Source organism: Trichechus manatus, unplaced genomic scaffold (genome assembly GCF_000243295.1).
Source record: "Trichechus manatus latirostris isolate Lorelei unplaced genomic scaffold, TriManLat1.0 scaffold00126, whole genome shotgun sequence".
In the NCBI taxonomy this organism is placed as follows: domain Eukaryota; kingdom Metazoa; phylum Chordata; class Mammalia; order Sirenia; family Trichechidae; genus Trichechus; species Trichechus manatus.
The window spans coordinates 5721233-5738013 of record NW_004444062.1 but is presented as its reverse complement, the minus strand read 5'-3'; the positions used below and the strand labels follow the sequence as shown (position 1 = coordinate 5738013).

Here is a 16781-nt window from a genome sequence, read left to right as displayed (position 1 = left end):
TCTGTTTGTGTTAGTTTAGGTAGGTAGTGAGTTTCTAGAAATTTGTCCATTTCCTCTAGGTTTTCAAATTTGTTAGAGTACAATTTTTCATAGTATATTGTCATGATTCTTTTAATTTCAGTTGGGACTGTTGTGATATCCCCCATCTCATTTCTTATACAGGTTATTTGCTTCCTCTCTTTTTTCAGTTTGGCCAATGCTTTATCAATTTTGTTGATCTTTTCAAAGAACCAGCTTTTGGTCTTGTTGACTCTTTCAATTGTTTTTCTATTCTCTATTTCAGTTAATTCTGCTCTAATTCTTATGATTTCCTTTCTTCTGGCGCCTGAGGGCTTCCTTTGCTGCTCTCTTTCTACTTGTTTCAGTTGTAGGGTTAATGTTTTGATTTTGGCCCTTTCTTCTTTTGGATGTGTGCATTTATTGCTATAAACTGACCTCTGAGCACTGCTTTTGCTGTGTCCCAAAGGTTCTGGTAGGATGCATTTTCATTCCCATTTGATTCTGAATTTCTTTATTCCATCCTTAATTTCTTCAATAACCCCGTAGGTTTTGAGCAAGGTATCGTTCAGTTTCCATGTGTTTGATTTTTTTCCTTGCTTTTTCTGTTATCGATTTCCACTTTTATGGCTTTATGGTCTGAAAAGATGCTTTGTAATATTTCAATGTTTTGGATTCTGTTAAGGCTTGCTTTATGGCTTAATATGTGGTCTATTCTGGAGAATGTTCCATGTGTGTTGGAAAAGAAAGTATAGTTGGCTGCTGTTGGGTGCAGTTTTTGGTGTATGTCCATCTGATCAATTTGGTTGATTGTGGCATTTAAATCTTCCTTGTCTTTATTGAGTTTCTTTCTGGATGTTCTGTCCTTCACCGAAAGTGGTGTGTTGAAGTCTCCTATTATTATTGTGGAGCTGTCTATCTCTCTTTTCAATGCTATTAGAGTTCGTTTTATGTATTTTGGAGCCCTGTCATTGGGTGCTTAAATATTTATTACAGTTAATAAATTTCGGTTGACCCTTTAATCATTTTATAGTGTTCTTCCTTATCCTTTGTGATGGATTTCACTGTAAAGTCTATTTTGTCAGAGGTTAATATTGTCACTCCTGCTCTTTTTTCAGTATTGTTTGCTTGATATATTTTTTTTCCATCCTTTGAGCTTTAGTTTGTGTCTTTAAGCCTAAGGTGTGTCTCTTGTAGGCACATATAGATGGATCATGTTTTTTCTTTATCCATTCTGCCACTCTCTGTCTCTTTATTGGTGCATTTAGTCCATTTACATTCAGCATAATTATTGATAGGTATGAGTTTAGTGTTGTCATTTTGATGTTTTTTGTGTGTGTGTGTTGTTCACAGATTCTTTGTTCCACTTAATTTTCTTTGCTGTGTCGTTTTTCTTTATGTATTTTCTTTTCATCTTTTTCATTGTTGTTGATTTTGTATTTGCTGAGTCATTATGTTTTTCTTGCTTTTTATTTTGGTGTGTAGGATTGTTAGTTTCACTTGTGGTTACCTTAATATTTACCCCAATTTCTCTAAGTTTAAACCAATCTGTTATTTTTTATATCTCCTTGACTTTCTCTTCATATGGAAGATCTATGATTCCATTTTAGTCCTGTTTTTTGTTTTAATCCTGTCGTCTTTTACACATTGACGTCTCTGTTTCCCTATTTTCAGCATTTTAGCTTTGATTTATTTTTGTGACTTCTCTATCTGGGTTTATATCTGGTTGCTCTGTCCTGTGTTCTAGTCTTGTGTTGTTATCTGATGTTATTGATTTTCTAACCGGAGGACTTCCTTTAGTATTTCTTGTAATTTTGGTTTGGTTTCTACAAATTCCCTTAACTTCTATTTATCTGGAAATGCCCTGATTTCACCATCATATTTGAGAGACATTTTTGCTGGATATATAATTCTTGGCTGGAAGTTTTTTTCCTTCAATGCTTTATATATGTCATCCCATTGCTTTCCTAACTGCATAGTTTCTGTTTATTCTTATTGACTCTCCTTTGTAGATGACTTTTCGTTTATCCCTAACCACTCTTAAAATTCTCTCTTTATTTTTGGTTTTGGCAAGTTTGATTATAATATGTCTTGGTGACTTTCTTTTGTGTGGGGTTCAATGAGCATCTACCTTGTGTGGGGTTCAATGAGCATCTTGGGTAGATATATTCTCATCTTTCATGATATCAGGGAAGTTGTCTGCCAACAAATCTTCAACAATTCTCTCTGTATTTTCTGTTATCCCCCAGTTCTGGTGCTCCAATCACTTGTAGGTTATTCCTCTTGATAGAATCCCACATAATTCTTAGAGTTTCTTTATTTTTTTAAATTCTTTTATCTGTTTTTTCCTCATATAAGTTGGTGTCAAGCACTTTATCTTCAATCTCACTAATTCTGACTTCCATTGCCTCAGTTCTGCTCCTATTACTTTCTACTGAGTTGTCTAATTCTGAAATCTTAATTGTTAATCTCCTGGATTTCTGTTTACTGTCTCTCTATGGATTCTTTCAGCCTGTTAAATTTGTCATTATGCTCTTCTATAATCTTCTTAAGTTCCTCTGTTGCTTTGTCTGTGTGTTCCTTGGCTGGTTCTGCGTTTTGCCTGATCTCCTTCCTGTTCTCTGAGTTCTGTATATTAATCTTTAGTATTCTGTCTCCGGTAATTCCAAGAAGTTCTCTTCCTCCAGAAAATTTCTTGATTCTTTGTTTTGGGAGCTTGCTGAAGTTGTCATGGTCTGCCTCTTTGTGAATTGATATTGACTGGTGTCTTTGAGCCATCAATAAGTTATCATATTTACTTATTTTATGTTTGCTTACTGTGTCCTAGCTTCTTGTTTTGTTTTGTTTTGATATGCCCAAAGAGGCTGCTCTCTTGAGCTAGTTTGATTATTGGCACCTTTGAAGCTCTAACGTCCTGTCACCAAGTGGTTAGATCTGTTACTAGGTATGTGAGCCCGGTAGTCTGTTTACTTTTCTTGTATGGGTTCAGCTCAGGTGTCCAGACAGTCAGTCACCAAGTGTGTAGTGCAGGCTCTCATGTACAGTCCTAGACGGGCAGGGGAGAATAGACTAGGCACAGGTATCTGGCTGCAGTAGGGGGTCACATGCTGAGTAAGGCAGGAGGCTGACTGCTGCCCCTGAGTGTCTAAAAGGTAAGCGTGTCCCTGTTCCCTGGAGTGCATAGGTGGGTGGGTTTTGCAGTCAGATTATGGGCACCCAATGCTGTTGACTGTAAGGACCTGGAGGCATCACTTATTCTTGGCCCCCTGTCACGGGTAGCTATGTGGTGTGGGTGGAGTCACCAGTCCTCAGACCCCTGATATGGATAGGTGAGGACCCTACTTAATGGGCAGAGCAGGGTCAAAAGTCACAAACCTGCCACTCCACCATATAGCTGGTACCGTGAAGTTAGGCTTCAGGTATATACCCTGTTTTACTGTAGTAATAAGGGCCTATGCTGTTGAAATGGGCCCACACAGGTCTATGCAAGGGTGAAAGACATTCAGAGTCTGTGGACCCCTTATGCCTGTGCCTAGGCAAAGGAGCTGTGCCTGTCCTGAGTTCCTAGCTTAGGGGAGCTGGCAGATTATTTTCTCCTGTCAGTTAATTTTTTCCTCTCCAAAGCTGGGAGAATGGCTCGGGACGTGTGACAGGTCCTTACTTCCAGCCCAGGGGATGCAGCAATTGCTGAAGCTGGCCCAGGTTCTGGTGCAGACCAGGTAAATGAGAGAGAGGTTCTTCCCAAACAGGATGTTTTTTGATCTGCAAGGTAGCTTAAATGCATGTACTTATCTTTGCCAATTGAGTGCCAGTTTTCACTGGCTCTGGAAGCCTAAGCAGACTCTCCAGCACTCAGTCTCTCCGACATGGAAAACTTGTCTCAAACACTACTGCTTGCCTCACTGCACACACCAACCGATCTGGCCTGCAGGGCGCCGGCTCCCACCAGGTCAGGTCTGGTAACTCCTCGCTGTTTCTGAACCATCTCTCCGTCCCCCTGCCACTCAGTCCAATTCTTCAACTTTGCCTTTGATGTTCAGGGTTCCTAGATTGTCATATATAATCTATTCACTTGCTTTTTTGGGTCTTATAAGAGGAACCACCAGAAGCGTCTGAGTACTCCACCATCTTGGCCCTGCCTATCACAAAGCATTTTTTTAAATTTATCTAATTTGTACCTTAATTGTAATTCCGTAAGTGTTTAATTACTGGTGAGTATTTTATTTTTATTGAATATACCATGGACTGCCAAAGGAACAAACACTTCTGTCTTGGACAAAGTACAGCCAGAATGCTTCTTAGAAGAGAGGATGGCGAGACTTCCTCTCACATACTTTGGTCTGTCTCAGGAGGGACCAATCCCTAAAGAAGGACATTATGCTTGGTAAAGTAGAGGGTCATCAAAAAACAGGAAGATGGATTGACACAATGGCTGCAACAATGGGCTCAAGCATAACAACGATCATGAGGATTGCACAGGACCAGGCAGTGTTTCGTTCTGTTGTACATAGGGTTGTTATGAGTCAGAACTGACTCAACTGCACCTAACAACAATGTTATATTTTAAATTATTTAATGATAAATTACCACTCCTCTGTATTTGAAATTACTTCTGTAGTAATTCAGATTTAATTTCCAGCTATAAAAAAATTCGTACTTGAATTGCTGTTAAGGGTTTTTTTTTGGGGGGGGGACACATGAAATGTTACCCACATATATGATTTTATAATGTCTTAATATATTTATAATCAAATTGTAACTGTAATAAAAAAAGATTGCCTCCAGTAATAATGTCCCAGGAAAAATATGAAAATATACCATCCAAAGGAACTCTATAATCGATAGCTTTTTTATATTACAAAAACACATGAAAAACTTATTTTTGCCATCATTCCATTTCCTCACTGACACTTTTCATCTTATGAAATTCTCAGCTCCTTGAATTTATATTCCTATGATATGACTTAGAAGGGAGATGGATAAATTTATATGGTCAATATTGCAGTCTTCTTATTCAATAAGTGACCATCTGGGCTTTCTAGAATTAATGACTATCCTTTATATTTGGCTATAAGATCATTTTATGATGGTTTTTAAATCTCAGTTTTAAATAATTCAATTGGAAAAGAAATAAATAGAGGACACATCCACTCCAATATCATTTTTAGAAATAAATAAATTCTACTCAATCATTTTTGTCACCGGGTGGGCTATATTCTCATCTCCATAAACAAGGATTTATGAATTTAACTACTGCCATTAATTTTGCTGGGAGTCAGACATCTAAATTCTCACTCCCTGACTGGGAAATGCATTCCATAATTACTCCAGCACTAAGACTGCAACCTCTCAGAGGAAGTATATAGAATACTAAATAGAATTAGGAAAACACAGTACAGTATAGGACAAATGCCCAAGTCAATTATTTTCTCTTTTCAAAGAACAAAAAAGAGTAAGAGTAAAGAAATATCAACTATCACTATTTTCTTTTTAAATTTTTATTATAAAACTATATTATACATAAACATATATAAAATGGATATGTGCCATTTAAAGAACAATAAAAATAAAACAAACACCTGTGACCTTATTCAGCATGTTTTCTCCTTTTCAAAATGGGCAACTGAGGGCTTGACATAACGCCATGATGAACCTATAAGTTTTTTTTTTTCTTTTTTCTTTGCCTTCTCCCTTTTTGCATACCTTTGTTAATGGCTTTGTTTTCACTTACCTTTGCTAACTACTTTGTTTTATGACATAGGATCCCCCACAGGAAGATTAGAGCCCAGATGTCAGAGAGGTATATCTTTAGCCTGATAAGTAAATGTTCCTTATCTCTTTAGAATGATAAAGAATCTCTTGTAATTATCTTGGAGTGAATAACAACACTTCTAACCTTTGTAAAAATCATATATAAGCTGTAATGTAAAAATGCCTTTTGGGACTCCATAGAGACAGCCGGTGTTGCTGTTGGATCCCCAGTGGTGTTTACTTCCTAAATTAAAACTTTCTCACTCTTTCTAACTTGGAGTGTGTTTCATTGTCTGAACTGCTCCAGGGCACGGACCCTATTCGGCTAACACACCCACAAACCTATCAACCAGCTTAAGAAACAGGATGTTACCAACATCTTTGAAGCACTCTATCACTTCCCATCTCTACAACCCTCTTTCTTTCCCAGAGATGAACCACTATGGTGAATTTTGTATTTATCATTCTCTCATCTTACAACCCTATGGGGCAGTTCTACTCTGTCCTATAAAGTCGCTATGAGTCGGAATTGACTCAATGGCAACGGGTTTGGTTTGGGGTTTTGTTATCTTATAAACTTACCAGAATGTATGTATTCCTAAATAACATATTGTTTCATTTTTCTACTTTTGTTACATATATAAAATTACTGTATTATTCATTTGTAATTTGGGTTTTGTTTTCTTCTTGATGGTGATTTTTCGTAGTTTTTGCTTAATATGTTTCAGTCATGTTGATGCATGTAGCTATAGTTAATTACTTGTTATATACTTTTGAATGATATATAAAAATTTACTCATTCATTCTTCTGACAGTTAACATTTGTTTTGTTTCTATTTTTGCTATTATGAATAATGCTGTATGAACTGGAACTCTCATGCATTACTGGTAGAAATGTAAAATCGTGCAATCACTGATTGTTTTTAAAATTTCTTTATTTTTTCATGTTCCACGGAGTTTTTTCTTTTTATTTATTCTCTTGGGTTTTCTAAATCTGAGAATTTCTTTCATTGGCTCTGTAAATTCTCAGCCATTATCTCTTCAAATCTTGCCCTTCCTCCATTCTGCCTCTTCTCAATTTCTGCAGCTTTGGTTAGAAGGACCACCCTTTGTTCTTTGTGTCTCCTGAGCTCTGTTTCATATTTTCTGTTCCTTTGGATCTCTGTGCTGTATTCTAGGTAATTTCTTTAGATCTATATTCCAGTTAATTCATCGTTCAGTTGTCTCTAATCTGTTTATTTATTCCTTGTGTTTCTAAACTATTATATTTTCACAATAAAAGTTCTAGTTGGTTCTTTTTCAAATTTGCCTGGTTATTTTTTTAATAATTTATTTTATTTTGTTGTTGTTGAAACTATACATAGCAAAACATATACCCAATTCAACAATTTTGCTTACAATCTTCAAGTTGTGCAACCATTCTCATCCTCTTTTTTAGAATTGTTTCTCCCCCAGTAACATAAACTCACTGCCCCTAAGCTTCTTATCTAACCTTTTGAGTTGCTGTTCTCAATTTGATACCATACAGGTGGTTCTTTAAAAGAGCACAATGCTCAACTGCCTGGTTATTTTTAAGTCTTGTTTCTTAGTCATACTTTTAATATTCTCTTTTATTTATTGAACCATATTAAATATACTTCTTTTATATTTTGTAGCTTACGATTCCAGTATCTGAATTCTTTAAAGATCTGATTCTGTTGTTTGTTGTTTTGTTGTCTCTTATCAGTTGAGTTTTCATGTTTTTTATCATTTTTAATAGTGGCTCATTTTCCGTGGAATTTTATTTGGGAAATTATTTGACACCTGATCTGAAGGTGTTTTCCTCCAGAGAGGATTGGCATTTGTCTCTGCTTTGTGTCTATTGGTACCATTAAAGCAACATACTTCAAATTAAACTATTGGATGGGCTTTTCATTCTCACAGGTAATGACTTCCAGTATCCAAATTATGATCAGTTTAGCCAAGAAAACCCTATGGAGCAAGTTCTACTCTGTAACACATGGGTCTCCATGAGTTGGAACTGACTTGACAGCAATGGGATTTTCTGTGTGTGTGCTTTTACGAACTCTCATGAAAGACTTTTTCTCTGCTCCACCCACAGCCAAGGTGAAGACAGGCAAGTTTCCTCACAACCAGACAGGAGTTTTTCTTAGATTACCTTTTCATGGAGTATGCCCCCTTTCAGTGTCCCAGTCTAAGCTTTTCTCTCTTTTCTACCATATATGGCTCAATGAAACTGAGACCCCAGGCCATCAGGAATTGGTCGGATGCTCCTGAGGCAACCAATTTGCTCAAGCTTGCTTCAAAAAAAAAAAAAAAAAAACCAAACCCATTGCTGTGGAGTAGATTCTGACTCATAGCGACCCTTGCCCATCTGGATTTGTAATTTCTAGTCATTTTTAACTTCTGAGGAGTTTTTTTTTTTTTTATTTTCTTACCAGATCAGGTACTGATTTTTAAAACTTTTTAGTATGTTTTAGCTCACAATTTAGATGTTTTGTATCAGGAGTGTTTTTCAGGGTATGACTGACAAAAAACAGAAGTCTCAACTATCTGTTGACCTTTAAAACTAAGTGAGAATTTATAATAAAATCTTCATTGTTTGACACATAATAAGAGCTCCAGAAACTCCCTTATGTTAAATTATAATTTCTCAATACCTAGGCTATTTCTCTGCTTATTAGTTGTCAGGCACCTTTGGAAAAAGCAGGAATTATTTCAGACTGCATGTATTCTAAGTGTTATTGTTTCAGTATATTAACTATAAACTAGAGAAAATAAGAAATTTTTGCCACTGGAAACATAGCCAGTACAATCACTTTGGAGAAGTGTTTGGCAGATTCTTATAAAATTAAATATACCCAGCCATCCCACTACTAGATAAAAAAACCAAAACCATTCCTGTCAAGACGATTCTGACTCATAGAGACCCTATAGGACAGAGTAGAACTGTCCCATAGAGTTTCCAATACTGTAAATCTTTACAGAAGTAGACTGCCATATCTTTCTCACGCAGACCTGGCTGGTGGGTTCAAACCTTAGCAGCCGAGTGTTTAACCACTGCGCTACCAGGGATCCGCTGATACTAGTTTTCCAATAAAAATGAAAACATATTTTCACACAAAGACTTATGCAAGAAAGTTCATAACTGCTTTATTTATAACAACCAAAAACTAAAGACAACTCAATGAATGAATATACAAATTGTGGTGTATTTACACAAAGAACTACTTAGCAGTTTAAAAAAGGAAGTATTGATACAAGCAACACGGGGATGAATCTCAAAAACCTTATGTTAAGCTAAAAAATAAACACTGTTTGATGATATAATTTATATGAAGTATAAGAAGAGACAACACTACTCAGAAAGTTGCCTTAGGGATGGGAGGATATTTGACTGGAAAGGGCAAGAGGAATCTTTTTGGGGGTGATAGAAATCTTCTATATCTTGAACACCAGCACAAACAATTGTCAAAATTCATGAGACTAAACACTTAAGATCTTTCTATTTTATTATATGTAAATTATACCTCAAAAAAATAACCAATTGTTTCTAAAGCTCTTTCATCATTATTGAATATTCTGTAGCATAATTCAGCAATTTTGAAATGTCAGCTGTCAGAATAGGGAACAGCTTATGGTTTAACTGCTGAATTTAAAGAGACATTGAGGAAGTATGCTGTTTTCCTTGGGTCACGGTGTCTCTAACAATTGGCACAGGCTCAAAAATAGTATCAATTTCCATAGCAAAACTCAAGCAATTATATTTCCATTTTGGGTCCAATAGTTAAAACTTCTCTGGTAGTATTGAGTGGGAAAGGAAGAAAAACGTTTCCTGTTGCGTATAAGCGATGCATCCATGGTATTAACCAGTTTGGGAGGAAGGGAATCTAGAGAAAATACAGATTTATTCATAGAATATTTTAGGAAGACAGAGTGTTTGCTGAGGGGCAGGGGGTGAGGACAGAGTCTGGGGTAACTTTTATTGTAACAGTATTTGAAAGGCAGGTTTGGGACATAAGAAAGAGACCGCTCGTCTTACTTGTCACAACAAGGGAAGTAAAGGCACATTATAAAACTCCCCAGGGATAAAGAAAATGGAAGGAAAATGAGTCAAGATAACGAGACATATGTCTTTTAAGTAAAACATTCTGTGAAATAAATTTCACAGACTGCACAGCCTAACAGTTCTAGGTTTAGGATGACATTTTATGTTTCAAAAATGTAAGATATGGATAATAATATCTGGCCTGCCTAAATCACAAGATGATTGTGAGGATCAGATAAAAAAAACACTTCCTTCAAAAACATTTCCTTTCTATACCCTTTCACGATATGACTAAGGAGCCCTGGTGGCACAATGGTTAAGCATCGGCTGCTAACCAAAAGGTTGGCGGTTCAGACCTACCCAGCTGCATTGCAAGAGAAAGGCCTGGCAATCTGCTTCTGTAAATATTATAGCCTAGGAAACCCTATGGAGCAGTTCTACTCTGTCACATGGGATGGTATGAGTTAAAATTGACTCGATTGCACCTAACAACAACACAATATGAACTCAGAAAATTCACTCAATCAACAAATACTCATTGAGTGCCTCCTAATGTGACAAGTACTGTCCTAAGTGATTGAAACAACACATCAGTAAACAAAGCAGATAAAACCTTCATATTCATGTAGTTGTATTCTAGTTGGGGATGTCATAATAAAAAATATACATAATAAGCAAATTATATAGGTAATAAATGCTATGGAGATAAGAGAGGGAGTAGTAACAGAAAGATAAAACGACATGTTAATGTCTTAGAGAAAGTCATTTTTCTCTATAAAAACAATAAATATATACTGAGAGCATTTATCCACTAAAGTAATGAGATACGCAGTTAAAAGGAATTCCAAAGGAGGGTTGTTGGCATTCTAACATAACTGATGAGAGCGTGAGGCCAGTTCTGCCAAAGTAATGAAAAAGTATCATATTCAGCAGTACTTTTCCCAGAACATATTGTCTAAAATATATATAAATAAAAATATTGTGTCAAATCATTAGCCATGTTAAAACCATAACGATTCAGGAAATTCAATAAGAAGTAAAGTCTTATAACAAAATAGCTTTATCCATCTAGTTTTATTCTTTGTTTCCAAAGATTTTCAGAACAGCCTCTCTTGAAAAAGATGCCTCACCAGGGTTAAAATACTTAATATGAGTTAAAATGTGCTATTATTTGTAAAAGCATTTGACATAGTACCTGGCAAGTGTACATATGAGTATTTGTTAAATTTTTAAAATTAAAATAGTCATTAAAAGACTATATTCCAAACCTCATTGAGGACTATGATTATATCATTAATGATCCAGTTAACAAAAAGAAAATAAAGTGATCGTTTTTGAGAGCTAGGATAACACTTTAGGCAAATTAATTGCAGTTACATTTGATATGCTATTCTGTATAACACAGACATAAGTGAGTGTATATATGCTTATATATTTAAGGGTTTATCCTATAATTTGTAAGTGCTTGAAGTTCCTTTATCCTTTATTCATTGTTTTCTTTAATTTCACTGCTCACTACACTCCCATTTCCATCAGCAAGTGTGAAATGGAAGGAGAAATAAAAGCTGGTAAACATAGTTTATGTCAGTTTGGCTCTTAAAAGTATGTGAGGAAGTCAAAACAGCTAAATAAAATTAGGTTTGAGGTGTTTTCATCTGTGCTATTCCTGTCCCACATCACCATAGATCCTTGGAAGTACACTTGTATTAGTCACTACAATTTCTGGTTTCAGGAAACGTTAAGATATTAATATGAGGAAATTTTATTTGAAAATCAATAGTAATTGCTTCTCTCAGAGTTTGCACAAGCAGGTAAGGAGGAATATTAAGTGATCATTCAAACTCTAACAGTTCTTATTTCTCTTTGCAAACTAAAATGGCAGCCAGGCCCAGAAGCAACTATTACATCCCCATTACACCTTTTTATATAACTATTTTAGCAATTACAGTCCCTCCTCCATCACTAAGCAAAAGGCGGGAGATTCATGTACACCCAGAGGCACCTTGAAAGAAAGTCCTGGTGATCTACTTCTGGAAAATCAGCCACTGAAAACACTATGGAGCACAGTTTTACTCTGAAACACACGAAGTCGCCACGAGTCAGGTCAACTTGAAAGCAACTGGTGGTTTTTTAAATCATTACTGTACTGTATTTAATTTTTTGTCCGTCAGTCTTCCCCTTGGACTGAAAACTCATTAAAGAAGGAATTAACTTTTTTATGTTTGTATCCCCAGGTTTTTTGGCAGAGTTCTTAGCGCACAGTAGGCACTCTAGATGAGTGAAAGAATAAACAAATGATCACTGAGCTTTATATGAGAAAAAAACAGATCTCTCTTAAAATTTAAGTCCAACAGAAGCAGGTTGGCAAAGTTCCTTGTTTGGGAGCAACCCAGCACCCTTAACTGCAAGAAGCTCTTATTCAAAATATATCCATTCCCCTTTATATCTTCATTATCTACTTGTAATATATCAGTTCATTATATTAATTATTGTGTCTTAGAATAAACTGTCTTTCAAATAAGCTGAAAGGTTAAAAACACTGCTGTAGAATAGTATATCTTGCCTAGTGCATAGCCAATGCAAACTCATTAGAAGTCTCAAATATGGTTGAAGAATTTGTTGGAGTCCTTCTTCTTTTGGAAAGTTAGTCTAATAGCTTACACTGTGTAATTGTGATATTTGAATATTCCCCCTAATGATTATTCAGAGACTCAGATACATTCTTGATGAAAAATGATCAAACAGTGCTCTATTTTTAACCTAGGCCTTCAGAGGATTTATTATTTTGAAATAAAATCTATTAAACCTCGTGAATACATTATTCCTCATTAAGATTCTTTTTGAATTCATTTGACATGTTAAAGACTGCATCAGTGAATAATTTATAAGTAAAATCATTTTATAGTATTTATCTTAGAAATTAGAGTGAACAGAACACAAGAGAAAAATAATTTTTTAAAAAAAGACACAAGTTTCTGATAGAGAGGGTATAAGACTAGACAGGGGAATCTCCAGGTTAATTTTAGCATTTCTAGAACACTCTTAGCTTATCATCTAAATAATTTTTCCAGGTTTTTATTTTATGAAATACATAGGTTGACAAGTCAACTCATGTAATAGACCAACTATTACCGTGATCAAAAACTGTTAACAAAAAAGCACACAAATATGGTCAAGTCTCCATAGTTTAATCAATATAGGACTGTATTAAATGAAGTTATATGAACATGTTCCTGGTGATCCATAAACCATTATAAAAATGGGAAGCATTATTATTACACTATTGCATGAATAAAACATTTTGCCTAATAATCAACTTTCCATTTATGGTGGCTTTTGAGCATGATTCCTTTTACCACTAAGTAACATCAGAATAAGACAGGGGTTTTCAAACTTTTTTGTTTGTTGGCCCTAACTAGGATTTCTTTGAAACAAAATCCCCAAATAAATCTAAAAAGAGTTTGAGGAAATATCTATTCTATTCATGGACCAGGAAAAGGGAAACAAGCAGCTATTTTAAGTTTGAGGGAGGCAGGAAATGGAGTGTTGGAAGCTGATGTAATCAGTTATGAAACCAAGAGAACAAAAATCGCTATGGTGGCTGATTATTGACAAGATTAAGGAGAACTGACACATTACTTTAGGCCAATGAAGTTTGACTAAAGAGGGCTTCATAAAAGCTCTTGCTTCTACCCACAAATAGAAGGGGCACTAAAGCTCCCAAAGGTGTGCTCTTATACATGTCTTTATTTCAACTGTCTTCTTTCTGCCCACAACTACCCCAAAGACCACACTTCCTACTTTGAGAAACCTCAGCCTCAAAAAGAAAAACTTTAACATGCTCTTATAGTCACTAGTTCTCATAAAACACTAACCAATACTTAGCAAAGAGTTTACTAAACCTTTTTTTAAGCTTACTACACAGTTTTTATTAAATCCAAGCTAAATTTTGGAGATGATTTGTTGTTGTAGTTGGAGATCTATTGTTGTCAGTCATCTATATGACCTACCTTAAGTAACTAGTTTATGACCTTACTCTCAGCCTGTTTATCTTATGTACAAGTTTCAACATTGAAATAGGTTACCTTTATTCTAATTCTAAATTTTCATAACATTTTCACTCAGTGAAGTCAGGCATTAAGAGTACATGCTGAAGTTGCTTTATCTAACCAACATGATGCCATCAAATCAAGAGAAATTTGAAAAATACAATCATTCACAAAATTGCATAATCATAGTGTTTGCTTAGAAGAAAATATTTTTATCTGGCTACTTAAAATCATGCATATGCAACATTAAATAATCATGGCAATATGTCATCAAATACAATTAGCAAAAAATATTTTTATCTATCTACTTAGCTCATGTATTTGTAATATTAAATAATCATTGTAGCAAGTCATCAAATATAATTTTTTATCTAGATTTTAATGAAATTCATTGATAACTTTTTAATGATAAGACACACCAGTTTCTTTTTTACTTTTTCTTACTATTAAATGCTAGGGAGCACAATTACCATCCAAACAATCATATGAATACATTTTCAAATCTTTTATTAATATATAAAAAGTTTAAATTTGCATCCACTTGCTTTCCTAACCTAAGTTTCAACAGTCATATCACAATCCTCTGGAAATATTCACAGAGTTAATTTTGTCCCATCCTTCTCTAGTCATCAACACACAGACAGACACACACACATCTGCTTAAAGTTGCACCTGTCTTATTTTAACTGTATTTTGAAGATATCTAAATACTCTTACTTTTCAAAAAGTGGCAGTAAGTTATTTGTGTGAAATTGTGATGATGGAGGGAATTCAAGCACTTTTTAATATAATAAATGTCATTTTATTGAATGATTACAGAATGTAAAAACACATTTACAACTGCTTTTAAGGAAACTGTTTCAGAGTGCAAACTCATGTGATGAGATGATTATAAACTCAATGTTTCAAATCTAAACTACACATTTTAAATGTCTCTTTTCATTTTTAAGTAAACTACAATAATTAAGTAAGATGAATAAGGTTACTGAAGTCTGTAACGGTCAATCAAAATTGCAATCTCATCGTAATTTTTCAGACATAGAAGACTTTCAGAAGAATCATTAGCAGACATTATTCTTAAAAATTAAAAAAGGAAATAATAGATTACATACTCACCTTTTGGTGTCTTGAAATATTCTGGCAAAATTAAAATAATTGTAATTACTATTGCCACAAATAGTTTAAGAAGGGCCGTTTTTGTCATGTCTATTCACATGACACAAATGCGCTCCCATTCAGTACACGGATGATATACGTTTCTTCCGGCTTTAAGTTTCATCTCTGTGGTGCTTTAAGTTAATGTGATTTACCTCACATTCACTTCCTTTTCACTAAGAGTTTAAAAAAAAAAAGAGGCCTTGAACTGAGACTTCTTCATTTTGAGTCACTTTCCATTAGGAGAGCTACTCTGTAATAAGCACTTTCAAACTCTCTCTTCAATAAGAAAAACAAATAAAATGCTCCCAAGAAGCAAAGGGGTCTTGTTGTATCTAATTTTGCAGGTATTTTCCCAGGTTCAGCAATCTGTGTGAATAAATATTAGCCTACAATATACTCACCAAAATTTAAAAAAGGATTGATTGTCAATCACATCCAGGTTGTATGGATGGGATTCATTCATTTATTCACTAAATGATTGTTGATGACTTTTTAAGTGCCAGGTGCTGTGCTGGATTCTGGTGCTAAGAAATGTTATGACCAGTAAAACAGTTAAAAATGTGAGAATAAACTAGACACATGCAAAATTTGGATTCTATTTTACTTTACTGCATACAAGCAGTAGAATGGAACTCATCATTACACCTATAAACACTGCGATTATCATTACAGAATCCACATTTTCAGTTACCGTTTCAAAAAAAGATCTTTCATTACGATAATCCCAGTGAAATAAAATACTTTATCTTCTAATATAAATGAAGGGTAGGGCAAACTCAGGGTGAATAAAATCTATGTGCAAATAAATATTTTTACTTAGAAAGTATCGTTATCCAGTCTTTTCATGGGCCTTGTTTTCTGGCTTTTAAAGAATGGTACCAGCTAGCTCCAATAATTTTCTCCCTACTCACTCCCTTCTGCACACCCATCACCATCCATTTCCATTTATTCTATTTCTTGTTCTGACCCATCCAACCCTGGGCTTTATCCAACAAGGGGTGAGTGGGAGAAGGGGGCAGAGGATAAAGGCTGTGTTACGAATATGTTGTGAGTATGAATTAACTTTTTTCTCTTTTAATTGGGAAGACAATTTAATAGACAGATGGGAATCATGGGTTAAGAGACCTTAGGACCTGAGGCTAAGAAGTGTCAAAATAAGAGTAGAACATCAGACATGGTCAATAGTTATTTTACCAAAAGCAACAAGGATGATTCTGAGGAAGAGATGAAGTGGTGGGAGTCATGGCCTGCACTTTATTCTGGACTGAGATATACTGGAGCACAGGTCAGTCTACAGTAGAGATGCTTGCAAGAGAGTAGGTGTCTTAGTCATCTAGTGCTGCTATAACAGAAATACCACAAGTGGATGGTTTTAACGAAGAGAAGTTTATTTCCTCACAGTTAAAGTAGGCTAACAGTCCAAATTCAGGGTGTAAGCTCCAGGGAAAGGCTTTTTCTCTCTGTTGGCCTTCTTCTCTTCAGTGTTCCCCCGGACTAGGAGCTTCTCTGTGCAGGGACCCCAGTCCAAAGGAGGTGCTCTGCTCTTGGCACTGCTTTCTTGATGGTATGAGGTCCCCCTGTCTCTCTGCTCACTTCTGTCTTTTATATCACAAGAGATTGCCTCAGGACACAAGCCAGTCTTGTAGATCAGGTCCTGCCTTACTAACGCAACTGCCACCCATCCTCCTTCATTAACATCATAGAGGCAGGTTTACAACATATAAGAAAATCACACAATACCAGGAATCATGGCCTGGCCAAATTGATACACACATTTC

At 35.3% G+C, this 16781-nt stretch overlaps 1 protein-coding gene across 5 annotated transcripts in view; it reads right to left on the bottom strand.

Moving 5' to 3' along the window:
• TMEM156 (transmembrane protein 156) overlaps nt 1-15412 on the bottom strand; it is a 52086-nt gene extending 36674 nt beyond the window's left edge. For 2 of the 5 annotated variants that reach the window (XM_023738952.1, XM_023738951.1), the window contains exon 1: nt 14962-15409. In XM_023738952.1, coding sequence (XP_023594720.1) covers nt 14962-15049 — 88 coding nt within the window. In that variant the 5' untranslated portion in view covers nt 15050-15409. Of the gene's footprint in view, nt 1-14961 lie in introns of all 5 variants that reach the window. The other 3 variants (XM_023738950.1, XM_023738948.1, XM_023738949.1) reach the window with 3 other exon arrangements.
• Between the last annotated feature and the right edge of the window lie 1369 nt (nt 15413-16781).